Source organism: Eriocheir sinensis, chromosome 10, assembly GCF_024679095.1.
Source record: "Eriocheir sinensis breed Jianghai 21 chromosome 10, ASM2467909v1, whole genome shotgun sequence".
Classification (NCBI taxonomy): Eukaryota; Metazoa; Arthropoda; class Malacostraca; order Decapoda; family Varunidae; genus Eriocheir; species Eriocheir sinensis.
In genome coordinates, this window is record NC_066518.1 from 5,061,610 (window position 1) to 5,076,118 (window position 14,509).

The window sequence follows — 14,509 nt, forward strand, 5'->3', positions numbered from 1 at the left end:
ATGAGGAAGCAGAGAGTCAAGTTAATGAAAGAATAAAGAGAAGAAGAGAAGAAAGAATAAACTACAACATAAAAAGAAAAGAAGAAAAACAAGAAGACAAAGCGAATCAGGAAGCGCAGAGGAGTGAAATTACTGAAGAAAAGGAGAAGGGAATGGAATAGAGGCAAACAAAAAAAAGCTATTGAAAGGAAAGACAAACAAAAAACAAAATGAAAAAAAAAGAAGAAAAAAACGAGTGAGGAAGCAAGGCCTCAAATTAATGAAGAAAAAGGGGAAGAAAATAGAAGAAAAAAATACTATAGAAAGGAAAGACAAACAAAAACAAAATGAAGAAAGAAAAAAGAAAAAAAAGCGAGTGAGGAAGCAAGGACTCAAATTAATGAAGAAGAAAAAAGAGAAGAAAATAGAAGAAAAAATAAACTACCTTAAAAAAACGGAAAGACAAACAAAACCACAAAAGAAACAAAGAAAAACAAATAAATAAGTCAAATCAAAGCAAAAAAAACTAATATATAAAGAAAAAAACATTAAAAAGAAAACTAAATCGCATAAATATAAAGAAAAAAAGAAGCAAGAAAAGAATAAGCAAGTGGATAAGGAAGGGAAGCAACGAGTCACAAATTAATACAAAACAACAAAATCCAGGTTAATCACCCTCCCGCGGCGTTACCTGGGGAGGCGCTCTCTGCTGCAGGAGGAGACGGTGGAGGTCACGGAGGTGTTGGAGGCCGAGCGACGGGGGCGGAAGGAGTCGCCTCTGTTCACCACGCCACCTCGCGACGTGATGCTGAACTGACGGAGCCGACACACGCCCGTCTGAAAGAGGGGAGATAGGCGTGAGACGTGGGTGTGAGGGTGGGGGGGGTTGATACGTTGGGGTGAGAGGGGTTGCGATTGAGGGGCGGGGTGAGAAAGAATAGGAAAGTGAAGCAAAACGAAAAAGAAGATGAGGAAGAAGAAGAGGAAGATGAAGAAGGAGAAGAAGAAGAAGAAGATGAATAAGAAAAGAAGAAGAGGAAAAAGAAAAAAAGGAAGAAGAGAAAGAAGAAGAAGAAGACCAAGAAGATGAAGAAAAGAAAAAAGAAGAAAAAGAAGAAGAAAAGTAGGAAAAAGAAGAGAAGATAACATGATACAGGGAAGCCCTTGCCAGTTCGTACGAGTGTGTTCAAACTCCGAAGTGTAAGAAGAGAGAAAGAAGAAAGAGAAAGAAATGTGTTGAAACCCCGAAGTTAAGAAGAAAGAAAAAAAAGAAAAAAAAAGAAGCATGATAAAAAAAAAGTACAATGGCGATGACAAAGAAAGTAAACACCAAAATTAGAGCGAAGAAAAAAGCAGAAATAATAAGCAAGAAAATAAAGCAAGGTGGAAGAAAACAAGCGAAGGAGGAAGCAAGGAGTCAAATTTTAATGAAGAATAATATTTTCAAGGTTAATTGCCCTCGCGGATGTATAGGGGGATGGGGGGTGATTAGACAGGGGTAGGGGGGGGATGAAGAAGGGGCGGGGCGCTGGAACGGAAGAAGGGGGGGGTGACGGGAGGGGGTGGGAGGGTGTGCATGTCGATCATGCCTAACCCAACCTGAGCAAACCAAACTTAACCTAACCTAACATTCGGTGCTGAAGTTCGAGGTTGTATTTGGCAAGATAAAGTTGAAGGCATACACGATAACTGCGCTTGGCCTCGACGCTCATCTCCGTCATATTAGCCCCTGAGCAAACCTTTCCTAACCTAACTTGACATTCGGTGCAGGAAATCGAAGTTGGGTCAGATAAGCTAAAGTTGAAGGCATACGTTATAGCATTGCGTGACCTCGGTGTTCATCTCCGTCATATTAACCCTTCAGTCTGTGTTGGTTTAATCCCATTCCACGGTGACGCTGGTGAGTTAATTAATATAAGTTCCTGGTTGTGTTAGGTAAGGTTAGGTTATTAAAAAATCGAAGTGGTGTTAGGTTGGGTTCGGTTAGGAGAAATTCAGTAAGGTTTGGTTAGTACATATCTGAGGTGGCGCTGGTTAGTTAATTAATATAAGTTCCAGGTTGTGTTAGGTAAAGTTAGGTTAGTAAAAAAATCGAAGTGTTAGGTCGGGTTTGGTTAGGAGAAATTCAGTAAGGTTTGGTTAGTTAATATTTGAGGTTGTGTTAGGTTAGCTTGGGTTAGTAATTTGAGGTTGGGATAGGTTAGCTTTGGTTAGTAAATTTTGGAGGTTGTGTTAACTTAGCTTGGGTTAGTTGAACTTGAGAATGGGATAGGTTAGCTTTGGTTAGTAGATTTTGGAGGTTGTGTTAGATTAGCTTGTGATAGTTTAATTTGGAGTTGGGATAGGTTAGCTTTGGTTAGTAGATACTGGAGGTTGTGTTAGGTTAACTTGTGATAGTTTAACCTGGTAGCTGCAGGGATCATGTTTCTTAAAGGCCCCTCTAAGCGAAAAAAATGAGAAAAAATCATCACTCACGCAAACCATTTCATAATATATATCAACGCATTTGTGATCAGTTTATGCATCATCTATTATTTGGGGGTTTATATCATGGCAAAAATGTGGCCTGTCGCTGGTACACGGTAAAGCCACACACAAATTTGGCCCGTCGTTGCTACTGGGTTAATTTGAGGCTGGGATAGGTTAGCTTTGGTTAATAGATTTTGGAGGTTGAGTTAGGTTAGCTTTAGTTAGTAAAAATCTATGTTCGTTAACTTAGTATGAACCTAGTATAAGAAGCATAAGAAGTAGATAGATAGATAAAGATAAAGAACAAACAAGTGGACGTGGAAATGAGTAGGTAGGTAGATGGATGGATAAGCAGGTGAAAGGATAATATATTGATAGACAGATAAGCAGATAGATAGATAGAAACATTCTCCACTTGATAGACGAATGGATGAACAAATGAAGTGGTCGAAAATTGATAGATAAACAGATAGAGATAGATAGAAGCATTTCCCAGTTGATAGATAGATGGATGAAGCTGAATGAATGGATAATAGATAGAGATAGATAAGCAGATAGACAGATTTAAACATTTTCCAGTTGATAGATAGATTGATGAAGATGAAGGAATGGATAATAGGTAGATATAGATACACAGATAGACAGATTTAAGCATTTTCCAGTTGATAGATAAATGGATGAAGATGAATGAATGAATAATAGAGAAATAGATCAACAGATAGACAGATTTAAGCATTTACCAGCTGAGCTCTTTTCCGCAAGGTTATCAGTGTTGCCACAAAGGGCGGCTCTGGGGGGTCACATCTTGCATCCAATGTCCTGCTCACCTCAGCTCGACTCTTGCTGAGGACGCCGTTTCCTTTGGCACAGGCGAATAGAGGCCAACTCTCTCTCTCTCTCTCTCTCTCTCTCTCTCTCTCTCTCTCTCTCTCTCTCTGATCTATTTTAGTTATCCATCTCTTCTCTTATTTCCTTTTCCCTCGTTCATCTCTTACGTGTGTTGCGAACCAGAAATGAGGAGGGAGGAAAATTGAAAGGCGAATGAGAGGGAGAGAAATAGAAGAAGGAAGAGGAGGAGGAGAGGAAGGTATGGCAAGGCAGGGAAGAGAAATTAGAAGGAAAGGCGAAGGAATTGAAAACCATGAACTCGAGGGATGTTTTTTGGGGGTGGGTTTCTCAGCATCAATACACTCGCCAAGTTAGCCTAATATCTCTTTTTTATATACTAACTTCCTATTATTACTATTACAACCTCGTGCCAATGCGATAGAGATTAGCACCTAGGCCCACAACTTTACTTTTTACCTCGAAATCTTAATACCCGTTAAAAAAAGAGAGATGAGAGTGAACATATAGCTAATAAACTCCTCCTACTATACGCTTTAATTACAGATTCAGACAGTTATCACAATCATTCCTCTAATTATGTTTTCAGACACCTCATTAACCCGAATCGATAGCCCACGGTGGTCTGGAGGCACAAACACATGACTCGCAGCTTCGGTCAGTGAACTCAGAGGAGGGAACTGGCTGGTCATGGTACCCTCCGCCCTGTGGCCAACCGTATAGCAACTTGTCTCGGGTCAGTGGCCAAGAGACGTATGAGGTGACGCGTCTGGCTGGTGAGGAAGGCAGAGGGGGAGAGAGGAAGTGGTTGTTGAGGAGGAGGAGGAGGAAGAGATGGAGATGGAGATGGTGAAGGGAATATGTGAGGTGGTTGAGGAGGAGGAGGAGGAAGAAAAGGAAGAGAAGAAAAGGTGTTTGAACGCTTGGGAATGATAGCAGGTTATAGGTTAATAGAGTAGAAAGTTAAGGAAAGTATAAATCTGAAGAAAATGAATGTTATTAATGTAGAATACTGAGAAAAAAATATATAAAAGAGAAAAAGAGGAGGCGGAGGTGAGTTGGGTAAGGAGAGGAAGTGCAATATGACAAAATAATGATAGAAAATAGATAGAAAAAAAGTGATATAGAAAACGAAATTGACGGGAAACGAGAATAAGGGAAAGGCGAAGACAGATATAAAGGGAAAAGGGGAGGAGAGGGAGGGAGAGAAAGAGAAACGAGAAGAATAAAAATAGGAAAAGATAAAAAGGAAAGAGGAGGAAGAAAAATGGAAAAGCCGGGGAAAGGGAGAAAAATAGGGAAGGAAATGGAGGAGGAGAGGAAAGTATGGGGAGGTAAGGAAGGAAGAAAGGAAGGAATATAGAAATAGAGCAAACGAGAAGGATGAAAATAGAAAAAGATAAAAAAGAAAGAGGAGGAAGAAAAATGGAAAAGCCGGGGAAAGGGAGAAAATAGGAAAGAAAATGGAAGAGGAGAGGAAAGTATGGGGAGGTAAGGAAGGAAGAAAGGAAGGAATATAGAGATAGAGCTAACGAGAAGGATAAAAATAGGAAAAAAGAAAAAAAAGAAAGAGGAGGAAGAAAAATGAAAAAGCCGGGGAAAGGAAGAAAAATAGGAAAGGATATGGAGGAGGAGAGGAAAGTATGGGGAGGTAAGTAAGGAAGAAAGGAAGGAATAGGGAGACAGAGCAAAGCGAAAATGAAGAAGAGAAGAACAAGAAGAATTAAAGTGAGGAAGGAAAGGGAAAAGAGGGGAAAGAGGAGGAGGAGGAGAGCAGGATACAGGAAACCCAAAGCCAAAGCGTGTATGTTGAAACTCCCCGAAGTCTAAGTCTAATAAACACAGTTGGAATAGCTTGGGCGGAAGCAAACACGAGTCACTTCCGCCGCCAGAGTGCGTTGTGCGGGGCGGGAAGACAAACACGGGGGGCGCCAACGAACCAGCCACGGCCTCGCAAATATAACGAAAAGAAAGAAAGGCGGAACTCCCTCTGTTTGTGCAAGACTGTAATAGGATGACTGTGTGTGTTGGCAGACTGTACGCACCTTACCATTTTGTACTGGAATAAGGAAAAAAATGTATGTAACTAAAAAAAAATTACATGAATGGCCTAAAAAAACGAAAATATGACAAACAAAAGCTTAGAAAGAATAATAGAAGAAGTTAAAAGAAAACAACAACATACTGAATAACTAAAATAAGTTAACATAAGGAATAACTAAAAGAAAAATTACAAGAAATAGCAGAAAGTAAACAAAAGGAAAAGCTGGCAAATAAAAGAGAACACCTTAAAACTAACAAAATATAAATAAGTAAAAGACAGTGAAAGAAAAAAAAAAAACATTGCTGGAAGGTACTTATGGGACTGGGTATATAGTGACTGCTCGCCAAACTGTACGCATCCTTCCAGTTAGTACGCAGATAAGGAAACGATGTAACTGACTAGATTCTGGAAGGTTCTTTTTGTTCATGTGACTGGATGCATATAGTGACTGTGCTCGCCAAACTGTACGCATCCTTCCAGTTAGTACGCAGATAAGGAAACGATGTAACTGACTACATTCTGGAAGGTTCTTTTTGTTCATGTGATCGCTTTGCACTTCATGATTTCAGGGTCTGCTTACTTTTTTTTTTAATTTTATTTATTTATTTATTTATTCATTTACAGCAGAGGAGACAGTGCAAGGGCGTAAATAACGACTCTCCTCGCCAAATTGTACGCATCATTCCAGTTAGTGCGCGAACAAGGAAACGATTTGATGGTACGAGAGCCGGTATTGGACACGTAGTAATGGGTATAAGATTGATGAATTCAGACTCAACAAGGGCATAAGCAAGAATGGGATTACCAACAGAGACGTGGGTGAATGGAACAGGCTTGGCAGTAAAGACGAGTGCCAATACCATAGATATATTAAAAAGAGGAGATAAATGAATGGATAGTGAGCCTAGAACACTCATTTGACAAGGCTTTCGTAGGAGCTGTGGGCATTTCCAGGAGTAGCTAGTCCTATGACCCTGGTGATAGTGTGACCCTTCCTCTATACCATGAACCTGTAAAAGCACTCTGTAGAACCCGATTGACCCCCTCTTTGACCTTTAGAAACAGATAATGCGAGAAGCGAAAGTCTTGTAACACCGCCCTATTTTTTTTAGGTTAAAGTCTGGTGCCTGAAGACTGTAAACCCTGCACTCACCCACCCACGCACCCTCATGCAGACATCTTGGCCGGGGGATTCGCGGGTTCGTTTCGATTCGGGAAGTTATTTCAAGGTTCAGTTCCCCGGATCACAGAGGGAGGAGAAAAAATAATGCCTCCAACCTTTCTCCTTCCTGCAGCTCTTTCTTCCTTCCTTTCTTTCTCTCTCTCTTTCTATCATTAATCACCGTAACTGGCAGGCGGTTTATAGATTTTTTCCTCTCTCCTCCTCCTCCTACACCTTGTATTCCGTGTCCTTCTCCTCCTCCTCCTCGCCCTCCTCCTCTTCCTCTTCTACAGCATCATCATCATCATCATCATTCTTCGTTTAGCTAGAGACAGGGGCGGAGAGAGAGAGAGAGAGAGAGAGAGAGAGAGAGAGAGAGAGAGAGAGAGAGTCGAAAGTAATCTCTTACACCGTGAAATGAACTCAGCGTCTCTCTTTACATGCCATACTCTCTCTCTCTCTCTCGTCCAATTTTAAGGCTCCGTAACCTCTGTTGAAAAAGAAATGGTAGAAACGAAGGTGGTGGTGGTGGTGGTAGTGGTGGTGGTGGTGGTGGTGGTGGTGGTGGTGGTGAGGGGGGATGCGCGCCCTTAATCCACAACACCAGAGTTACTGAGCCACAAAAAGCCAGCCTACGAGGGAGTTGTGGCTTTTATTGTGTATAGAGGGAGAGGGGCAGGGGTCACACACACACACACACACACACACACACACACACACACACACACACACACACACACACACACGTAATTGTTTATGGAGAGTTCTTAAACTTTTTCTTTTCACTTGGAATTTCTCGTCTTAAATAGTAGATATTAGATTCTCTCTCTCTCTCTCTCTCTCTCTCTCTCTCTCTCTCTCTCTCTCTCTCTCTCTCTCTCTCTCTCTCTCTCTCTCTCTCTCTCTCTCTCTCCCTCTCTCTCTCTCTCTCCTTCTTCCTCTTTTCTCTTATTCTCCTCTTTCTTCCTCTTCCTATTCCTCTCCTTTCCTCTCTCCTTCTCCCTTTCCCATTTCCTCTCCTTTTCCCTCTCCGCCAAGTAGCCTGACTGCCTCGTAAAGGGAGTGATTCTGGCTGTCTGCACGGGAACCCTACATACACCCCTTTCTCGCTCTCTTTCTCCCTCTCTCTCCTCTTCCTCTCCCTTAAAACACTACCTCTCTCCTCCTCCTGCCCCTCCTACACACACACTCTCATACATTTCATACATACACTTGCTTCCTAACACCACGCATCTTTCTCCTCCTTCCTTTCTTTCCTCGCCGTCACTTTCCCTTTATTTCTGTCTTATCCACGTCCCTGCAAATTCACAGGCACATCCTCACATATCCACCCACACCCACACGCACGTTTCTCCTTCTCCTCTTTCTCTCCCAGTCCCCTTTCTCTCGTTTCTCATGTCATCACTGTTATGTTTTCTCCTTACGTTGGCGGCCCTGCGGACATGGCTCATAAGCACAGACGTTACATACACACACACACACACACACACACACACACACACACACACACACACACACACACACACACACACACACACACACACACACACACACACACACACGCACAATGTTCCGCTTTATTATTGCTACTCATAGACACAATAACCTACTTCCACTCTTCCCATACCCCTCAAAGACTAGCAAAATAGGCTCTTTCATCTGTCTCTAATTCCCTTAACGCTGCTCTTAATGCCCTTACGCCCCTTAGAAGTTACAGACAGACAATACCTACTCAAATTCAGGGTTATTGCTCCTTGCAGACACAATAACCTACTTCCACTCTTCCCATACCCCTTAAAGACTAGCAAAATAGGCTCTTTCATCTTTCTCTAATTCCCTTAACGCTGCTCTTAATGCCCTTACGCTCCTTAGAAGCTTACAGACACAGGATACCTTTTCAAATCCAGGTTAGGTTAGGTTTCATTAGTTTGGTTAGGGTAGAGTTTTCACAGTAAAGGAAGCATCTCAACGGCAAAAAGAAGAAGAATGAAAAAAAAAGCCCTTTAAACATTGCCCCTATAAAAAAAGAGTTCAGATGTAGCCAAAAGAGAGGTCAGGAAGTGAACATCTTGAATTAAGGAAACAGAAAAAGGCTTTGGTTAGGTTAGGTTAGGTTAGGATTGGGAAGCTCATAACACAATTCCTCTCTCTCATACATTCAAATATTCTTCTCTCAATCTTGGTTCTTTTTTTTACAACAAAGGAGACAGCTCAAGGGCACACAAAAAAAGGAAACAATAAAAAAATAAAAAGCCCGCTACTCGCTGCTCCGAAAAAGAATCCAAAGAGGTGGCCGAAAGAGAGGTCAATTTCGAGAGGAGAGGTGTTCTTTTCTACTTTGGGGCAGGTCATATCAAACGTAGAACCGCTAAGTAACAAAGCGGCAACCCAGGATTTGAAGGCTAAGTCAGGGCATTCAGAGGACCAGGTGGAGGGATTAAATTTAACCTTTGCCGCAGCAGGATGGAATACACAAACATCAGACAGGGGGGGGGGGAAGAAGGGAAGTGAGGGAGAATAGAAAGCAGAATGGAAGAGGAATAAAAGGAGGGAGAGGAAGAGAGAGGGAAGGAGAGGGAGAGGGAGAGACAACGGGAGAAATAAAACGGAGAGAGGAAGGTAGAAGGAGAGAGAGAGAGAGAGAGAGAGAGAGAGAGAGAGAGAGAGAGAGAGAGAGAGAGAGAGAGAGAGAGAGAGAGAGAGAGAGAGAGAGAGAGAGAGAGAGAGAGAGAGAGAGAGAGAGAGAGAGAGAGAGAGAGAGAGAGAGAGAGAGAGAGAGAGAGAGCAGTGGAGGGTGTCGGAAAAGGCCCTCGTTCTGCCGTAAGTTAGTAATGACCGAAAATGATGATGATGATGATGATGATGATGATGATGGTGGTGGTTAGGTTCCATCAACTTCCTCCTTCGTAAAGTGTAGATACCTATTTTCTTCTCGTGTTTTTTTCTGCTTTTCTACTTACAAACTCACATTTCTGCTGTTCCCTACTTACAAACACACATTTCTGCTGTTCCCTACTTACAAACACAAACTGTCTGCTGTTTCTACTTACTGACACACACCTTTTACTGTTCTCCGTATACTTACACATAGTTCCCACCGTCCCCTGCTTGCAGACACATACCTTCTGCTATTCCCTGCTTATAAACACACACCTGCTTACTAACACACCCTTTCTGCTCTTATCTGCTTACTAAAACTCACTTTCTACTGTTCCCTGCTAACTAACGCACTATTTTTGCTGTTCCATGCTTACGAACGCCCACTTTTTGCTGTCCCTATTAGATGGGAAGGAAGGGAGAAAAGAGGGAAGGGGAAGGGAGGAATTAAGAAGTTAGAAGATAGAGAAAGGGAGAAGGAAGGGAAGTGTGGAAGGGAGGGAGGTGGAGGAAAATCAGAGAGGAGGAGGAGGAAGAAAATGAGGAGGAGTAGGCGCAGAAGGAGGAGGAGGAGGAGGAGGAAGAGGAAGAGAAATGGGGGAAGGTAGAACACACACACACACACACACACACACACACACACACACACACACACACACACACACACACACACACTGGCTACTCACACTCGGGTCGGCGCTGCTGTTTCGGCGTCGCGGGGACTCGGTGCTGCTGAAGGGGTCGTGGCCGGGGGAGGTGGGGCCGGACCGGATGAACGTCGCCGTGGGGGTCGTGCTGCGGCCGTAGTCGTGGCTGGCGCTCCTCGCCGAGTGGTCGTACTGGGGGCTCGTGGCTTCCGGCTCGTGCTCCGACTCGTCAAAGCTGCTGCAGATGCTCACGTCACCGCTGCCTCCGCCTCCTCCTCCGCCGCGCTCGCTCTCCTCCCCGACGCGAAGGTGCCGCTGGCTAAGGTCCGAGAGGTACCTGGACATAGATAGATAGGTAGATAGTTAGATAGATATATAGATAGATAGATAGACAGATAGATAGATAGATGGATAGTTAGATAGATAGATAGATGGATAGATGGTCGGGTAAATAGGTTTTCATTTGGATAGGTAGATAGCTAACAATGGAGTGACTGATAGATCGAATAATGAATAGTTAGATTGATGATCATATAGATATATCAAGAGAGATAGAAAAAAAGATTAATAGATAGATAGATAGAAGGTTAGGTAGATACATACGTAGATAGTTACATGGATAAATAGATTCGTTTGTTAACCATACATTGCGTTTCAACTATACAGACTGCAAGTAAATGAAACATACTGACAGATAAATAGATAATCAACTGGATAAATAGATAGATAAATAAGCAAACAAATAAAACACGCTTATAGAACACGCATTACAATTATATCCGGCCCCATCCTCTGTTCGTGTGTGTGTGTGTGTGTGTGTGTGTGTGTGTGGATGGCATATGAGTTCCCAACCGCACCGGGAGACCCATGAATACGTAACAGCCAACCTTAAAACAACGAAGGTACTCTGCAGCCGACAACCAACCGCGAGTCCAGCACATGATCAGACCATGGGAGGGAGGGAGGGAGGGAGGGAGGGAGGGAGGGAGTGTTAACAAGAGCGTTCTCATAATCAAGTCAACACGAGACGAGAACAAAAGCAAGGGAGGAAAAAAAAAAAGAGAGGGAAACTGAGCCTCAGCGAACACGAGAGAGAGAGAGAGAGAGAGAGAGAGAGAGAGAGAGAGAGAGAGAGAGAGAGAGAGAGAGAGAGAGAGAATTCTGAAAAATGAGCAAAACCTGTCAGAGAGAAGGAAGGAAGGGAGAGGAGGAGGAGGAGGAGGAGGAGGAGGAGTGAAATCATGAGTAGAAGAAAAACGAGGAAGCGGAACAAAATAACAACGAGAAGGAGGAGGAGGAGGAGGATAGGGAGGAGGAGGAGAAGGAGGAGGAGAAGGAGGCGGAGGAGGAGGATAGGGAGGAGGATAGGGAGGAGGACAAGGAGGAGGAGGAAGAGGAGGCGTAATAGATGAGGAAAAGTATGGAAAAAAAAAAACAAGGGAGGAGGAGGGAAAGTGAAAGAAGGAAACCAGGAGGAGAAGGAGGAGGAGGAGGAGGAGGAGGAGGAGGAGGAGGAGACAGGAAATGGATGAACGGACGAAGTAGGATAGGTCACGTGAGGGAGGAAACATGGAAACGTGGACGTGTTTTCGGTGAGCTCATGGTCTGTTCTGATCTTAAGGCGAAATAAGTGGTGGTCGTAACCACTTAGTTTTTCGCCGACTTGACATTCACGTGTGAGATCGGAATCACTCACGAGTACTAGGTCTAATAAATTATCTTCTCGTCGGTTGGGTAACGATCTGGGTTAGAAAAGTGTCCTCTAACCTTTCGAGTAATCTGTTACCCTCCCGATCTCCATTTATCGTGTACCAGTCAATGTTGGAACAGTTGAAGTCCCCGATAATGACTGACTGTTTGTTTTGTGTTATGGTGTGAATTTCCTCAACCAGCGCTGCGTCGTCCGCTGCTTGTTGCTTTGGAGGTCTGTATCCCGTTCCAATCGTTAGTTTGTTGTGTTTGTTAGTTTCCAGTTCAACATAAACGGTGTCATATTTCTCTTGAGTCCTGTTTGGTTTCACGGCCGGGTATTTGTTCTTGACGTAGCATATAACACCTCCTCTTTTCGTGTGAAGTCTGTTTTTGCAGAAGTTTTCGTATCCCGGAATTAAGAATTCGGTCATTAGGTGGTCAGAGGTGGCCCACGTTTCGGTGACTGCAATCACGTCCGATCTTTCCACGTCAGTGTAGGCAAGTAGCTCATCCCGTTTAGGTATTAGACGTTGGTGCATATGACAGAAATGTCCTTCTTGACTTCGACGCTTCGAGGCACAGTAGTCTGATTTCTGCGTGTGTTTTCTCTCGGAGGCCTTGGTGTGTGACGGGCGGTCCCTATTGTTTGATTATTTACGGTACGTTGGCGCCTCTCCGGCGCTTGAGATTTGAGTTCGAAGTCCTAACAAGCCAAGCCGTGCCCCAAGAACCAATCTCAATTCCGTAGGGTCTCAGACCGGAAGGAGTTAAGGTAGAAATAGAAATGAGAAATGTTTTCTGAACGAAACTTCCTCGTCCTGACAGCGGTGCTTCAACCTGTTGTTGATGTTTGACGCCTTTCTGTGGAAGCCTGTAAAGGCGTTGATTCTCGGAAGAATCCCGGAGACAATGATGTGGCGTGACTTTTCCTTGTAGCGGAGGAGGAGGAGGAAGAGGAAGAGGAATAAGAAGAGGAGGACGAGGAGGAAGAAGAGATAAAGGAAAAGCTACAAAAATATGGAGAGCAGGACAGAGAAGTAATGGGAGGGAGGGAAGAAGGATGGAAGGGAGAGAAGGAAGGAGGGAGGGAGGGAGGGAGATATAAAGGGGGGAAGAAAAGAGGTAGGAGGACATAAAGGGGAGGAAGAAGGAGGAGAAGGGGGAGAGTTAAGAGACAGATAAATGAAAGTCGATTTTTATGGAGAGAGAGAGAGAGAGAGAGAGAGAGAGAGAGAGAGAGAGAGAGAGAGAGAGAGAGAGAGAGAGAGAGAGAGAGAGAGAGAGAGAGAGAGAGAGAGAGAGAGAGAGAGAGAGAGAGAGGAGGAAAGAATTATGATAACGACTTGAGTATAAGAAAAGGAGACAGGGAACGTGATATAATAACGAGAGAGAGAGAGAGAGAGAGAGAGAGAGAGAGAGAGAGAGAGAGAGAGAGAGAGAGAGAGAGAGAGAGAGAGAGAGAGAGAGAGAGAGAGAGAGAGAGAGAGAGAGAGAGAGAGAGAGAGAGAGAGAGAGAGAGAGAGACTAATGCGAAGTACCTGTCAACCTTTGTGATGTCTTTTCCCTCCTTTCCTCCACCTTTTCTTTCCTCCCTCCCTTCCCTCCCTCCCTCCATTTCTCCCTCCTCCCCTCCCTCTCTTCCTCCCTTCCTTCCTTCCTTCCTTCCTCGACCTACCTTTGACAGCTTCATTTTTTTCTGATTTTTTTTTTTTCATTTTTCGTCATCACCAGAAGCTGCCTGTGTGCGTGTGTGTGTGTGTGTGTGTGTGTGTGTGTGTGTGTGTGTGTGTGTGTGTGTGTGTGTTCTCAATGTCTATCTGTATGTCTGTGAAAATGTCTTCGTGTCTGTATCGATCTGTCTGTTTTTATGTCTGTCTGTCTTTTTCTGTCTGTCTGTCTCGGTCTTGCATCGCGATGAAGTGGCAAAAAACGCTTCCTCTTCTCTCTCTCCCTCCTTCATCCCTCTTCTCTCTATCTCTCCCTTCCTCCTCCATCTTTCTACTCTGGCTCCCCCTCCCTGACTCCTCGTCTCTCTCCATTTTTTTTCTCTCCGTTCACCTCCCTCCCTCTCTCCCTTCTTCATCTTTTTTCTCTCTCCCAATTTTTCCCTCCCTCGTCATCTTCCCTCTCTCCTTCATCTTTTTTTTCTCCCTTCATCTCTCCCTCCCTGTCCCCTCCTTCTCTATATCTTCCTTCTCTCCCTGCATCTGTCTCCCTCCTTCCCTCCCTTCTTGTCTCCCTCCCTCTCTCCATCATATTTTCTCTCCCTTCATTTCTCCCTCCTTCCCTTCATCTTCCTTAACTAGAGCTCTCCACCCCTACCTCTCCCTTCTTCCCTCCCTCCATCCATCCATCCTTGTCTCCACCCCCACTCACTTCATCTTTCTTCTCTCCCTTCCCTCCCTCCCACCCTCCTTCCCTCTCTCCCTCCCTCCCTCCCTCAGCTGGTATGCCTCGCGGGGACTAATTAATCAGGAAAGAAGGAAAGAAATACCGCCGACTTGAGACTTGCCGAGCGAAAGCCTTTTTGAGCCGGGAAGGGGAAGGGGGAGGGGGAGGGGGAAGGGTCAGAGAGGAAGGGGAATGGCTGTTGTTGCTGCTGTTTATGTTTTTTCTTCTTCCTGATGTGAATTCGGTCGTGGAGGTCCGATGTGTGTCGAGGAGGCAGTGTGTGTGTGTGTGTGTGTGTGTGTGTGTGTGTGTGTGTGTGTGTGTGTGTGTGTGTGATTGGACGGGCGAGGCAAGAAGAGGAAGAAGAAGAAGGAGAAGTAGAAAAAGAAAAGGAGGAGAAGG

The 14,509-nt window shown here is 44.2% G+C and overlaps 1 protein-coding gene across 3 annotated transcripts in view; it reads right to left on the minus strand.

Moving 5' to 3' along the window:
- LOC126996484 (serine/arginine repetitive matrix protein 1-like) overlaps positions 1–14,509 on the minus strand; it is an 88,937-nt gene that overhangs the window by 27,499 nt on the left and 46,929 nt on the right. For all 3 annotated transcript variants that reach the window (XM_050856985.1, XM_050856986.1, XM_050856984.1), the window contains 2 exons: positions 10,064–10,361; positions 671–816 (listed from right to left, as the gene is read on the minus strand). In XM_050856985.1, the coding sequence (XP_050712942.1) occupies positions 671–816; positions 10,064–10,361 (444 nt within the window). The remainder of the gene's footprint in view (positions 1–670; positions 817–10,063; positions 10,362–14,509) is intronic.